This window comes from Engystomops pustulosus, chromosome 1 (genome assembly GCF_040894005.1).
Source record: "Engystomops pustulosus chromosome 1, aEngPut4.maternal, whole genome shotgun sequence".
Taxonomy (NCBI): Eukaryota; Metazoa; Chordata; class Amphibia; order Anura; family Leptodactylidae; genus Engystomops; species Engystomops pustulosus.
This window is the reverse complement of record NC_092411.1, coordinates 105,795,691-105,809,957: the sequence shown is the minus strand read 5'-3', so window position 1 is coordinate 105,809,957 and position 14,267 is coordinate 105,795,691. Positions and strand designations below refer to the sequence as shown.

At 40.2% G+C, this 14,267-nt stretch overlaps 1 protein-coding gene and 1 long non-coding RNA gene across 9 annotated transcripts in view; one reads left to right on the top strand and one right to left on the bottom strand.

The window, feature by feature from the left end:
- SHC3 (SHC adaptor protein 3) overlaps positions 1-2,968 on the bottom strand; it is an 83,812-nt gene extending 80,844 nt beyond the window's left edge. For 2 of the 8 annotated variants that reach the window (XR_011855572.1, XM_072150785.1), the window contains exons 1-2: positions 2,760-2,934; positions 1,114-1,747 (exon numbers count right to left, since the gene is read on the bottom strand). Coding sequence is in view for 7 of the 8 variants with exons in the window: in XM_072150785.1 (XP_072006886.1) it covers positions 1,114-1,653 (540 nt within the window). In the remaining variant the exon portion in view is untranslated. Of the gene's footprint in view, positions 1-1,113; positions 1,748-1,969; positions 1,991-2,759 lie in introns of those variants that run through there. The other 6 variants (XM_072150786.1, XM_072150787.1, XM_072150788.1 and 3 more) reach the window with 6 other exon arrangements.
- LOC140130154 (uncharacterized) lies at positions 1,548-8,858 on the top strand. Its single transcript, XR_011855574.1, has 3 exons — positions 1,548-1,639; positions 6,777-6,930; positions 8,255-8,858. It is a non-coding gene; the product is annotated as an uncharacterized lncRNA (long non-coding RNA).
- The last annotated feature ends 5,409 nt before the right edge of the window (positions 8,859-14,267 follow it).

Genomic DNA, 14,267 nt, shown 5'->3' with positions numbered 1-14,267 from the left:
AATTGCAAATAATGTTTATGCTAAAACAAGATTTATAACATCCTGAGTCCCTTTAATATTGATAATACAAAATATATATATATCACAAACTACAACAAAAGCATTGGCTAGTTATATTTATCATGCATATGTGCCTACTATCAGCCAAAGCTCAAGATGATCATTATTTTACTAAATGTACAGGATGAAGGTGTAACAATGATGTCCTTAGGTATTAGAAGGGTTCTGAATAAATAAGAGAGTCTTCAATGAGAAAAAAAAATCATTAGTAAAGGGAAGGATATATAACAATAAAAAACAGCACATGTTATTTACTAGCCATTAGACGCCAAAGAAAACATGAAGAAAAGAATTGGACATTGAGCTAAAAACACAAAATTACAAGTTTGAGAAATTCACTGTCATAAGCTTTTGGTGTTCTCTTGGCCTTGGGCAGCAAAATATATATATATTATTTCTTTTTCAAAATATGTGTATTGGAAGAAAAGATAAGAACTGCCATATTGTGCAATGTAGTGCTAACTGCGTGCTATTCACAAGTTTATAAAAATCTGAAGCTTCTATTCAGTGTAAATGATAGCAATGCAACAGTTACATATCTTTTTCATGGATGACATGACATTTGTAAATATATTTGATAATACTAAAGCAAACCTCTTCATTTAAATTATATATATATATACATATATATATATATATATATATAGATTAGAAATCAAAAAGTACTGCCATGTAAGAAGATAATGAACATAAAGTATCTTTAATCATTCTCACACAATGAGGTAGAGTCAGACACTTTAGTAACTGACATGGAAATCCCAAAGAACAGCAAATGAATTAGACCATCTCCACTGCATTCATTAATTAAACCGCTTCATCCTCACTATGACACCCAAACAATCTATTGTAATGGTGAGAACTTGCACAGTTCTGTATGGTCGTTACAATACAGCCATTTCATTGTGTTTGCATGTATCGCATGTTAAATTGTATTGCACAAAACCACTTTGTACAGGTTGGCGGATGCAAACCTAGTAGTGCAATAAACCTTAAATCACACTGTTCATTATTAACGTAAAAAAAAAGCAGACGAGAAGAAAGCATCAGACCAACCTTCACAATGTACGTCACTCCTGGTCCCTGAATCTTCTCATTCGAGTGCAGCCATCCTCGAGAAGGCTTATTGACGAAGCTGCTACTTTGATTCCAATCTTCACCTCCCAGATGCATTTCTTCCGATCGTGTTTTTTTCCCTGTGCTCATCTTGCTCACGTCCTGCTGAGAACACGGAGGGGTAGAGACAAGGTTACATGTGTTGTCTGAAGCCCCTGCTGCTGTACTAAGAGCAGTCGAGCTACCCTGTAACTTGGAACCAGCAAGCTCCTTTACTGCAGAGGAAAGGTTTTTTATACCCAACAGGCTGCCCGTGCTGGAGAGTTTCATGTGAGACACTTTGTGAATAAATGTACAAAGAGAGGTGGGTCCATCTTCCTGGTCCTTTTGTAAGTCTGTGGTCGGAACCAGGCACGGAATTGTAGATGGGTTACCAGCGACTGTAGAGGCTTTACTGTTCGTGGACAGGTTGTGCAAAAGATCATCGACTGGTGTCACAGATTCATTCTTGAAGCGGTTATACTTGGTACGTTGAAGCATGCCCTTTTATCTAGTATGTTTCATATGCTGTGGCAAATCTGATGCCAGTCTAAGATACACCTTTGTTAACATTGCCAGAGGTTCATGGTGGCACCTGTAAAACCAAATGCAATAAACAAAATCAACCATATACTAAAATATTCAAAATACAAAAAGAAAAGCGCATTAACTGCGGCTATTATTCCTCCTGGAGAAAAGAAGGAGTCTATGTCCGTGCAGCTATAGGTTCAGAATGAAGGCAGGAGCAGACAGTTCTATATGACATTCCACTTCTGGTTAGAGCTGCCAACTCGCTCACAGCAAAAGCATGACTCACACAAATGAGGAGACCCTTTTCAACAAAAGGCTCAGTGAGCACTGCAAATCACTTCCTGTAGCACAAAAAACATCCACCCACTTACAGCACACTAGAACCAATCAATTCTCAAATTTCCTTTCCCCAACTTCGCAAACGGATCATTTCTTCAAGGAGTATCAATTTTACCCTCCCCTCCAAAAGGTGATGTGCACCTGTAATACCCAGAGCAACAAAGTCCTACCATATACTGTCATCAAGCAGTGCAGAACCGTGCCAAAGAATAAGACTTTGACATGATTAGATACACTGTTTAAAGTACACCACAGATGCAAAAATACTAACATACTAAGATTTTTCTTAATATACAATGTGCACAAATGCCAACATTAAACAGTCTATGATACATCGAACCTACATGATAACATGCTAACAGTAAGCCACCATCGAAGTGCTGATTTCACAGGCCACAAATGAAAAGATACAAAAAAGATATAGAATAAGTCTCCCATTGCAGCAGAATTACCAACCACCCTTCTCCCTCCCATTCACATTCTACATGAGGCTTCAGCACCGACTAAACTTTCAGATGGAGATATTTAATTAGTCTCATTTCTGACACGTGAAATAAGTCAGCACCTCTGCTCCCCGCAGTGATGAATAATGGAAATGTCCTATTTAATGTAAGAGCGAGCTTCCAGTGAAGTGCAGAATAGCCTTTCATTAAGCACACGACACAGCCCGCTGCAGTATTTTCCCAGTCTTCATCTTACCCCTTCTTTCTAGAAGCACAGGAACAGCAAATACTCACATCATAGACTCTTTCCGTTCTTATCTAACACAAAGAACAGGCTCTAATCCCCCAAATGCTTCTCGTCATTACATACCGTACAAATAAAAACTGCAAAATGTGAATGAAACTCTTATTTATGTGAATGAAAGGGCTGGCTCTCATATCAATAATTCTGTGAATGAAGCAGGGCCATGCAGCCTCTGCCTGGCAATCCCTTGGGTGCTAACCGTTCCATCCAATGAGAGACAGCCTGGATGACTCATTCAACAAAGGCTTGCTAAATAGTGGAAGAGTCCATTTTGATCACAGGCAGCATTCTTGAGACGACAAAATCTAACCTAATTAAGCAGCTTTTGGAAAAACAATTACATCTCCTTAACGCGACAAAGAAACAGATGTTAAGGACGAATACAATCTGCACGATGCCGGATACACAATATAAATCCATCTCTTACAGGAGTATTTAACTATACCTGCTTCATTCATGAATGTGCTCATTCTGCCCAATATGCCTATTGCAGCACATTAAATTGACATATTGAGCCACATATTCTTTCATGATGCTCGACAGGGAAGGGGTTTGTACAGTGCAGATGCAGGAGATTTAACCCTTTGCACCAAACACCATTGTCTACACAGAATTATGTTATACTGTTAAAATAGCAACTTAAATTGACAAAAAAAGCTTAGTTTTTAGGCTAACCCTAACATATGACACTATATTATTCAAGATTATTTTCACATAGATACATACAAATAATTGGCTTAGTTTTTATATAAAGAGGTGGTTTTCAATATACTTCTGCTGCTCACCAGACCTGTCCTTAACAGACTGCTCCTGTGGGTCTAGAGGATAGAGGATACAGTTGCTTCACTGGGTTTATTATGGGAAATTTTCTTGCATTACTGTATCACTTGGGGTATGGTTTGTATGGTCAACACATTACTACAAAGGGTTAATTTTAGACACACATTGTGAAATCGCTACGGCAGGATTTCAACAGTTACCCCACAGGGATTTAAATTTGCAGCATATTAGTGGGATTTATACAAATACTATCCGAATGCTGCAAAAAAAATAAATGTAGAATAGAATTATTTACACCGCATTATTGCTGCTGATTTTAATAGCGTAATTCAACCCTTGCAATGCAAGGCGCACTATGGAACCCTAGTAATGCAATTGCGTGAAAACATTATTTTGTTTGATACATCAAGTTTTTAAACAGAAGAAACACAATAAATACTCAGATTAGCAATTTGCCTACATTTAAGGGGTTGGCCAGGTTAAGTACCATACCCTAATAGTCACCCATATTGTACTCAACAAGGTAAACATTTCCCTTCTGCCCTGTGGGTGACATGGGAGTGGTGTTCATGGAGGGGTGTGCATTCAGTAATGGCCCCTGATCCACCAGAAGTCTACAGGACACAGGATGTCCAAAAAGCATCTGCCAGATGGTCGCTTACCTGCCAGATGGTCCTCCGAACAGAAAAAGAAAATTTACCAGGATAACTCCAAAATTGGTCACCCAATTAGGGTATTGCACTTTCCCTGGTGAACTTTCTTATATTTGTCCAATCCCTTTAACCTCTCTTTACATTTCCATTACTTTTTCTTTGTTCCATCAAAGAAGGAAATAAAGATCACCTTTAGCGCGCGCACAACTATAGCAGGAGATCTCGGCTGCAGTAGCACCGTCTGTAAAAACAGAAGCTGACATTAATGGCCAGTGCGCAGGTGAAAGAGAGCATGGAGAGAAGTAACTCTAAGATGTTTACTTGTGGAAAGAAGAAAAAGTTGGAGATTCCAGAATGATGAAAGAATCGTAAAAACATATTGGATGTTTGTCGAGTCGCCCCTTTAGGTGCACATTTTTCTGTCTTGTTGGGCACAGTGCAGCGCAGACACTGCTTAAAGGAATCCTACAACCACGGATCTACCTATTAAAGTACATCCGGTGGTAGGTGCATCTAACATATTTAAGGGTAGCCATTTTTAGGGCTAATCCTTTAGTCCCCTGTATCTTTTGTTATCTTTAATGGAGGAATATGCAAATTTTCTAAAGAGGCTACTGGGGCATGGAGTAGCCAGAGCTAAGGCTACACAGCGTGGCTACTCGACGCCCCAGTAGCCTCTGTGTATGTCTATTAATTTACATAATTTTATAATAAACTTACAAAGTTTCTGTTACATTATATATAACAGGGGAAACATCTGCGTAAAGGGGTTGTACAAAATAAAACAGTTATTCTCTTTTTACAGGGGGTCCTGTTCTCAGTAACTGAATAAAGTAGATTGGATGAATATTATCGGAGTGTTGAAAGTTGAGCTCAGTGCTCGGTTATCTACAGCACTCTCATTCACCTTGATAAACCCATTTAAAGAGGTCCCACCACCAAGTACAAAATAATATTAAATCACATACCTCATTTGATTGCTGCTGTTTAATTTGGCTTTTTTGTGTTTTAACTGTTGATCCGAAGATGAATTAGAAGCCAGTGTGTCAGCTACTAATTGTTATTCGGTTACCACTTTTTGTTCCCCACCCTCAAAAATCCATAATTTTTTTTTATTTTGATACAGAGCTGTATAAGAGCTTGTTTTCTATTAATGTTATTTTATATTCCATGCTGTGCACTGGAAAGCTGGAAAAATTCCAAATGTGGTTGCCGAAAAAAACACATTTGCTGATTTTCTTGTGGGCTTGATTTTTACAACTTTAACTGTGTGCTCAAAATGTCACCTCAAATGTATTCTTTGGTTCGGTACGATCACAGCACTTTCAAATTTATATAGGTTTTATTATTTTTTAATACATTTTTTAAAATTAAAACCTTTAAATTCTTGATTTTGCCCAATTCTGACGCTAATAACTTTTTCATTCTTTGGTGTGCGGAGTTATGTAAGGTGTAATTTCTTGCAGACAAGATGACTTTTTCATTTTGGGGACTGTTCGACCTTTTGATCACTTTTTATTCAAAATTTTATATGATGCAAAATGTAAAAAAAAGTGGCAGTTCTGACATTTGGGCGCTATTTTCCATTGTGGGGTTCACCACCGGGAATAACTGTTTTTATATTTTGATTGATCAGGCGTTTTTTGGATGCAGCAATACCAGACATGTTTATCATTTTACTTTTTTCATTTCCTTTTATATCAGTTCTAGGGAAAGGGGGTGATTTGAAATTTTTTACCGTATTTTAAGGCAACCTAGGGACTTGATCCCTAGGGTGTCTGATTACACCCACCATATAATACAATACTACTGTATTGCAGTATATGGGGAATTTTCAGTGCATCTGTATCAGCCTGTTACTCACAGACTGTTACAGATGCTGCCTAAAGACAGGCCTGGGAGTTTGCCATAAACTCCTGGCTGTCTTGGCAACCGATCATCGCGCCCTGATGACTTCACAGGGCGGGCTGATCGAGATAAAGATGGTGGCGACACGTGCATCGCCGACATTTGTGCATTATGTCACAAACAAGGTGGGGTCATGGGTTCAAATCCCACCTAGGTCAACATCTGCAAAGAGTTTGGATATTCTCTCTGGGTCCTCTGGTTTCCTTCCACACTCCAAAAACATACTGTTAGGTTGTTTAGATTTTGAGGGACAGGGACCAATTTGGTAAGCTTTGTGCAGGGCTACGTAATCTGTAGGCGCTATATAAATAAAGAATTATTATTATTATCCGGTAAGTATGAAGGGGGCTCAGCCCTGAGCCCTTTTCATACCCCACCTCCCGCATCAGGACATTCAGGAACGTCCAAATGCAGTAAGAGGTTAACAGAAAAGATTGTAAACTTGTGGTAAAACTATGGTTTTACCTCAATTTAACAAACTCCTGTAAAACATTCAGTTCTGCACCTTAAACTACAATGCACCAAGTCAAAATATCTGCTGTTGTCACAGGAAGGAGAACCGAGACCAAACCTGCTACAAAAAGAGCCTTTTCTGTGGACGCCCAGGCCTTCACCCCAGCATAGAGTTTGCCAGACAGGACTCAAGGTTTCCTCCTGCGGTCCAAGACAGCCCAGGATGCGCCATGCTCAGTGCTATTTTAAAGCAACATCCTTGGCAGCCAGGACTACAAGAGGAGCATGAAGGTGTGGATAGAGATTGATTGTCATTAGAATTCCTGCTCTGGGTCTCCTGATACTTCCTCTTCAGGGTACCATGAAGGTAAGCTACAATCCAAATTTCTCCATCTTCTTTCTATTGTATTGGTGTCCTCAGGATGCCAATACAATTGAAACCTGTGATACAGCAGGAATCAATAAATAATTGCTTAACCCCTTAACGACTTGGCCTTTTTTAGTTTTTTCACTTCCATTTTTCACTCACCACCTTCAAAAATCTATAACTTTTTTATTTTTCCACAAAAAGAGCTGTGTGACAGCTTATTTTCTGCATAACAAATTGCACTTTGTAGTGACGGTATTTAAGATTCCATGCAGTGTACTGGTAAACAGGAAAAACAATTCCAAATGTAGTGAAAATGGTGAAAAAACACATTTGCGACGTTTTCTTGTGGGCTGGGATTTTACAGCTTTCACTGTGCGCCACAAATGACATGTCTACTTTTACGATTTTTCAGACTCCCTAGGGTACTTTAACCATAGGTTGTCTGATTGATCCTACCATATACTGCCATACTACAATATGGCAGTATATGGGGATTTTACTCCTCATTCATTATAATGTGCTGATAGCACATTGTAATGAATGGGTGAAAACAAGACAGCTCCGGGCCTTCGTGAGACCCCAAGCTGTCATGGCAACGGATTGCCGCTCTCTGTGATGTCATCGGGGAGCGACGATCCACGGCAAGATGGCGTAACTGTCGGCAGCATTGCCGGCGGCGATCGACGTGAAAGCACCCGTGATTGGTGCTAGCACCGATCGCAGGTGTTACCGGTAAGTCCTTGCTGTGATATGCAGCAAAGACTTACCGGCTATGGAGAGGGCTCGGCCCGCAAGCCCTCTCCATGCAACGGGACCCGGCGCGCTGCGTACTAGTACGGCGCACGTCGGGAAGGGGTTAAAATGGAATGTCAGCACTTATAGGTGGGTTTTGGTTGTAGTATGGGCACTCTGTCTCTAAAAGGTTCCCTACCACTGCTCTATAAAAACAAGCACCACATGAGAAATAGCTACTAAAAATGAAGGAATCTGCTAAATAAATGTAATAAAATCTTTGTGAACAAAGCCATGAGGTGGTTTTATTCTGTTATCAAGAAAAGTATACATTTTAGAAAACAGTGAAATGTACAAAAATTATAAAGAAAAAAAAAATCATTCCTGGCCCTTTGTTTGAAGTGCTCTGTAGTGGTCCCATTCAATATACAACATAAAGTATTCATGGGCTTGTAGAACTGTAGGAAATGATTGTGTTTTCTCCATAATGCTTAGGAGCCATGAAAAGGAAATGTTGTTTTAGACCTGGATAACAGTTTCCTCTGCAGCTATGTCATTAGTGACATATTGTAATTGTATTTCTCCTTAGTGCTTCCAGCACAGGAGGGGTCTCGAATGCAACAACGCTGCCACAAACAGCAACATTTCAGACTACCTGACTTTCCAAGGGAACAATTCATACAGCTGCGAACAGGATGATATACTGTGAGAACCCACCCTTAGCAACAAGGGTTGCCATGGAAACGCACATGGGAACCAGAATATGTTGGAATTTGTCAATGAAATCATTAGGATCTAATAGGAATAAAGAAAAACAAATAATGGTCAATTATTTATTGAAGCATCGTGGGTATATTACAAGTATGATGACGATATGCAAAAAGGTCTTTGCCAAACCTGTATCCAGGCAGTTTAGAAAGGGAATTCATTTTCCGTTGATTAGGAATTCATGTTAGCATTTAGGGACATATTCAGGATTTCCAAACTGTACATTTAGTGGAACAGGTACTCAACCTGGCTTTATATGACTTTTTGGCACATGTTTAATACTGACCTCATCTAGGGATAATTATTGTGTACAAATAATCCAAAGCAGTAGGTTTGTTTCTATAGCAATTTCATTTCTTCTGATCTGTAGTGTATAGATACAGTATTTTATGTATATACACTTATCTATACTGCTGCTATGCCCAGATGGTACTGCCCTATGGGGCCCGGACTCTAAGACACTAGGGGGGGGGGGGAGTGCGCAGTGCGCTGCGCAGGGCCGGCGCCAGCACCCGGCAAACCCGGGCAAGTGCCGGGGCCCCCAGCCGCTGGGAGGGCCCACTCGTGGCCAAACCCCCGTCCAAAGCGACCTGGCCGTGCCGGGTGCTGGCGCCGTAAAGCGGCGCTCTGTGTGCTACATGGCCGCGGTCACTGGCTCCGCTAGCGTCGCGTTCATAACGCGACGCTAGCGCACAGGGGGCGGGCCGAGGCCCACCCCCTGTGCGCTAGCGTCGCGTTATGAACGCGATGCTAGCAGAACCTGTGAGGCTGCCGGAAGGAGAAGGAAGACGGAGAGGGGGAAGCTCCGGACCTGAGCAGAAGGCTGAGGTAAGTATTATTCTTTTGATAGGGGCTGTTAGTAATGATTGGGACATGAGGAGGGCGCTGTATGTAATCCATATGGGGAAGAGGGCTGTATATAATGTGAAATCTGATGGGGGGCTGCATATAATGTTTTGGGGGTGATTAGGGGGCTGCATATAATGTATTGGGGCTGCATATAATTTATTGGGGGTGAGGAGGGGGCTGCACATAATGTATTGGGGGCTGCAGATAATGTATTGGGGGTCAGGAGGGGGCTGTATATAATGTATTGGGGGCTGCATATAATATATTGGGGGCTGCATATAATGTATTGGGGGTCAGGAGGGGGCTGTATATAATGTATTGGGGGCTGCATATAATGTATTGGGGGCTGCATATAATGTATTGGGGTCAGGAGGGGGCTGCATATAATGTATTGGGGGCTGCATATATTGTATTGGGGGCTGCATATAATGTATTGGGGGTCAGGAGGGGGCTGTATATAATGTATTGGGGGCTGCATATAATGTATTGGGGGCTGCATATAATGTATTGGGGTCAGGAGGGGGCTGCATATAATGTATTGGGGGCTGCATATATTGTATTGGGGCGAGGAGGGGCTGCATATAATGTATTGGGGGTCAGGATGGGGCTGCATATAATGTATTGGGGGTCAGGAGGGGTCTGCATATAATGACTCCTATTGGCAATCTACCAAAAGAGTGTGCCTTGTCGTAGCAACAGGCCTCAAACCCTGTTTGTGAAAGGTCACTGCGGGGGGCAGGAGGCTTGTTCGGTTTTGGGGTGTGTTGGGGCCCAGACACTTTTGCTGTATGGGGCCCCGAATTTCCTGATGGCTGCCCTGAATGTGGCTGATGCTGAGAAGCTGTTGCTGTGTTGGTGACAGTCAAATTGATGCAAAGGAAGCAATGTAACTGCTGAAGCCCTAATGCCGCCTTGTCGTAGGCAGTGGCGAGTAGCGGTTGTAATAATATATAGCAACCACTATTGACATTCTTCCAACTTAAAAATGGTCACTAGAGTGAAAATATGAGATAAATTCCAGCTTAATCAACATCCGAACTATATAAAGAGGACCTTTCTCCATCTTCCTCTTCATCCGTTAAATGGAGTCTACCACCTCCCAACTAACTTACAAGTAAAAACTGTATTGTGAAGAGCACTTTATACGTTCTTCAGATGCGTCTTTCCTGTTTCCCATGGATCTGTTATCTTAGAGAAAATTCCATTTTTATCGTCATGCAGATCAACTTCTCTGAGCACGCTTGGGGATAACCATAAAGCAGAAGTGGCTCATGTAAATTTTTAAGCTTTACCATTGCCCATTTCCACCAAATTTCCATCAGGTTTCTGTCATTTTGTACAATTAGTCAGTTTTTCAAGTTTTTTATCAGTTTTTACTACATGTTTCTTTTGCATGAAAAATACTTATTAATGTGATTTATGGTTTTGATAGCAATGGATTAGTGAAAAACACATTGCACTTTCATGTATGTTAGACTTTAATGTGCTTTTTATGTGTCCCCATAGACATGTAAAAGTAGAGCTTATTGTGAGTTTCACACACATAAAATAAACACACGATTATCCATTAAAAAAAGAAAAACACCATGCAAGTCTCATACGTCACAAACAGGTGCAGAACGCATGTGTAAAAATGCTTTTGGGAAATGGCCCAGAGACATAGTTCAGAATTGGATTTGTGTCTGCAGAACGTGTCTCTGGTCCTACAACGCCAAAAAGTGTGATCCTGAAGTGTTTAGAAAGTTGAACTTCTTGCAGTACACAAACATGCAGCTAAACATTATAGCATTCTGAAGTGCGCAGTTCCCATTCCAACATGACATCTATAGATTGTTATCCTCATCTAGCACAGAAAAGGAACTAGAATAATGCTACATTCACACACATGTATGGGGGACGTATATACGGCCCCCATACACTTCTATGGGCTCATGACCCTGTACGAGAGTGGTACGGTGCTGCACACGTGCGGCACCGTACCGCTCCATAGCCCGGGAAAAGATAGGACATGTCCTATCTTTTCCCGTGATACAGCGCCGTGCGCTGTATTTTCCTATGGAGAGGGGCGGGGGTGAGCAGTGCTCATCCCCTGCTCCTCTCCACAGCGCCGATGTATGCCCACCGTATTACGGTACGGCGGACATACATTGTGTGAATGTAGCCTAAAACAATATTTTGGGATCAAAATCTGCACTGATGCTACCATATTAGGCCCCACTTGATTCAAATGTTATTTACTACTAGTAATATCTGTCAATATCTCCCAAGCATCACTTCAGAGGTAACATCTATCTGAATACCAGGTAATAATCAATCAAGTAATTGACTTCTTACTGTACATACATATGAAGCAGCCCCGCCCCCTGGTTTTCAAAGATTATGAATGTTTATACATATTTTGCATCATCTATCAAAACCCACATCTTTTGTCGCTAAAATACTGCTGTATACATAAATATGATCTCATCTTCTGGAATAAATGTGGTATCCAAAATTTATAAATCTCATAGATTGTAAGTTCTTGTGAGCAGGGCCCAATTGATTCATCTGGCCATGTTATTACTCTGTTATGTCTTGTCTAGTTTGCATATGTACCCCATGATCTGTAAAGCTCTGCGGAATATGATAGCACTATATAAATAAAGATTTATATTTTAACATTGTATTTGCTTTAAAGGGAGTTAGTTTTTTACATCATCATTACAGTCTATGACTGATCATAGACTGATATTACTGACCTGTTTGTTTCTTCCTCCTATGCATGTAATTGTTCATGTGATATCATTAAACGGCCACATTTTGTAGAAATAAACATTCTTAAAACATGCAAATTAGCCAGAGGCGCTCAGGCTTACGTCACCCGAGCTCCTCCCCGCTCCGTTGGTGTTCAATCTATTCGGCCCCGTACTGCTGAATCTCAGCATTGTCCTACCCATAGAGCTTGCAAGAAGGTGGTGACGTCATCTCCTCTCCTGAAATGTGGCGCATGCATGTTTCGACAGTGGTTTTAGCCAGCTGAGTAGTAGTGTGCACAAGGTTAGCAAAAAGTCGGGTGGGACTTCAACACTGCAGATCGAAATGAATGAAAAGCTGCTGGAGCCAAGAAGCACTCAGGTGACATAAGCTTGAGCGCCTCCAGCTAATTTGCATATTTTAAAATGTCTATTTCTACAAAATGTGGCAGTTCAATTATATAACGTGAACATACATAGGAGGATTTAAAGAAACAGGCAAGTCTACCATCACACAATCTGGTGGTAGATGTCCTTTATAAACAAAATGAAAGGAAATTTAAGATAAGATAATACCTTATTGATCCCTTAAAGGAAATTATTGTGTAAATAAATATGGATGATGGACAGTAATGACATGCCATTATAGCATGGCCTTTATCATTCAATATGTTCTGTATCCTATTTTGATATATCCTGACTGCTGCAAAGGCACCTGAGACACAAAATTTGGAGTGGGGTAAGGGGGCTAATGAAAAAAATAATGTATGCCTCTGGACAACAGGCATAGATCAAAGAAAGGATTTCCTTTGATAGAAACAAAGTCACAAAGAGATCTAATTTAAGTGTCCTGAGACTGTATAGACCTGAAAAGAGAGCTTGTAAGAGATTCCTCCCACTGCAGGTCAATTACTTCCTTTTATCACAGCAAGATCAAAAGTGTGTCATATCCTAGTTTTCCTACCTCCAAAAAATAAATAATAATTATATTTATATATATATATATATATATATATATATATATATATTTGAATGTGGCAGACAGAAAAATGAAATGTGTGAAGAATGAATGTAGTCAAATCCAGAATCATATATAGTAATATTTAGAAATACATGAAAGGTATTCTAGTGAATCTTGCGTCACATTAGACAGCGACATTAAGAATAAATTGCATCACTTGGTTTTATTGTATGTCGGTTGTATGTACTGATGCTCCGTTTCATTCAGCATCTGTAATCTGAGAGGTAAAAGTGTTTTAGACCTGCGCGTTACTTCTATGGAAATGAAGCTCAGTCACGCTAGGGTTAAACTGCTGAGTCGTGACTGCTTGTAGCAGTCAAATTCTCTCCAAGGATAAATAATTAAAGCTTCAGAAAGAATAAGCACACAGGAAGCAGCAGAGATTGGATGTACGTAGGTGTTAAGGGCATTCATTTTTATCCAATCGCTGAATAAAGAGTGCAATATTCATGCAATCTTGTTCATTCACTGATACGTGACCTGCACTACAATGGGAGTCTGCAGCACTGAGTTCTGCATCACAGACAAGAAAGCTCTTCACACAGTACTGTAGATGTATCTGGACTGGACATTCCTAAAGAATCATTGGAGGTTATATGTTCATCTGAAACAGTTTGTCCAAATACATTGTCACTCTACTGATATAATGTTATCATTGAAATGTTAATACCTCGTTTATTGAGCTATATGTCCATAGTGTTCAAATGAGTAGATAAGTCATGCTATAAAATATCCATTAATTATTTACTTTGTAATCAGTACAATCTTCAAATAAACATTTTTACACAGATGCCATTGAGAACAAAATATACAATGCTTTGTTTATCTGAACACACTTTTGTACTATGTACTATGCCAATTTACTTGACTTCATACAGTGAATGAAGAAATATCCATGAAGGATCTTTAAAGGGGTACTCTCATCTCAGAATTTAAATTTAATATAATATAATGATAAATATTATAAAATAATATAATTTCCCATGAAATTAGCCATGTTGTCCCCTAGAAACAAAATAGTTTTCCTTGGATACGACCACACTGGCAGCAGTGGCCGTGCATGCACTACTGAGCCCTGCCTAACCACATGGATTCAGTGCTCATTACCACAGGACGGCTGTGGGAGATTCTGTAATTCCCATACATTTCATATGTAAAAACTATTGGTTCCTTCTCTGTGCAATCACTCCAGCAGTGCAGGTTGTATCCAAGGACAAGAAATTCATTTCTAA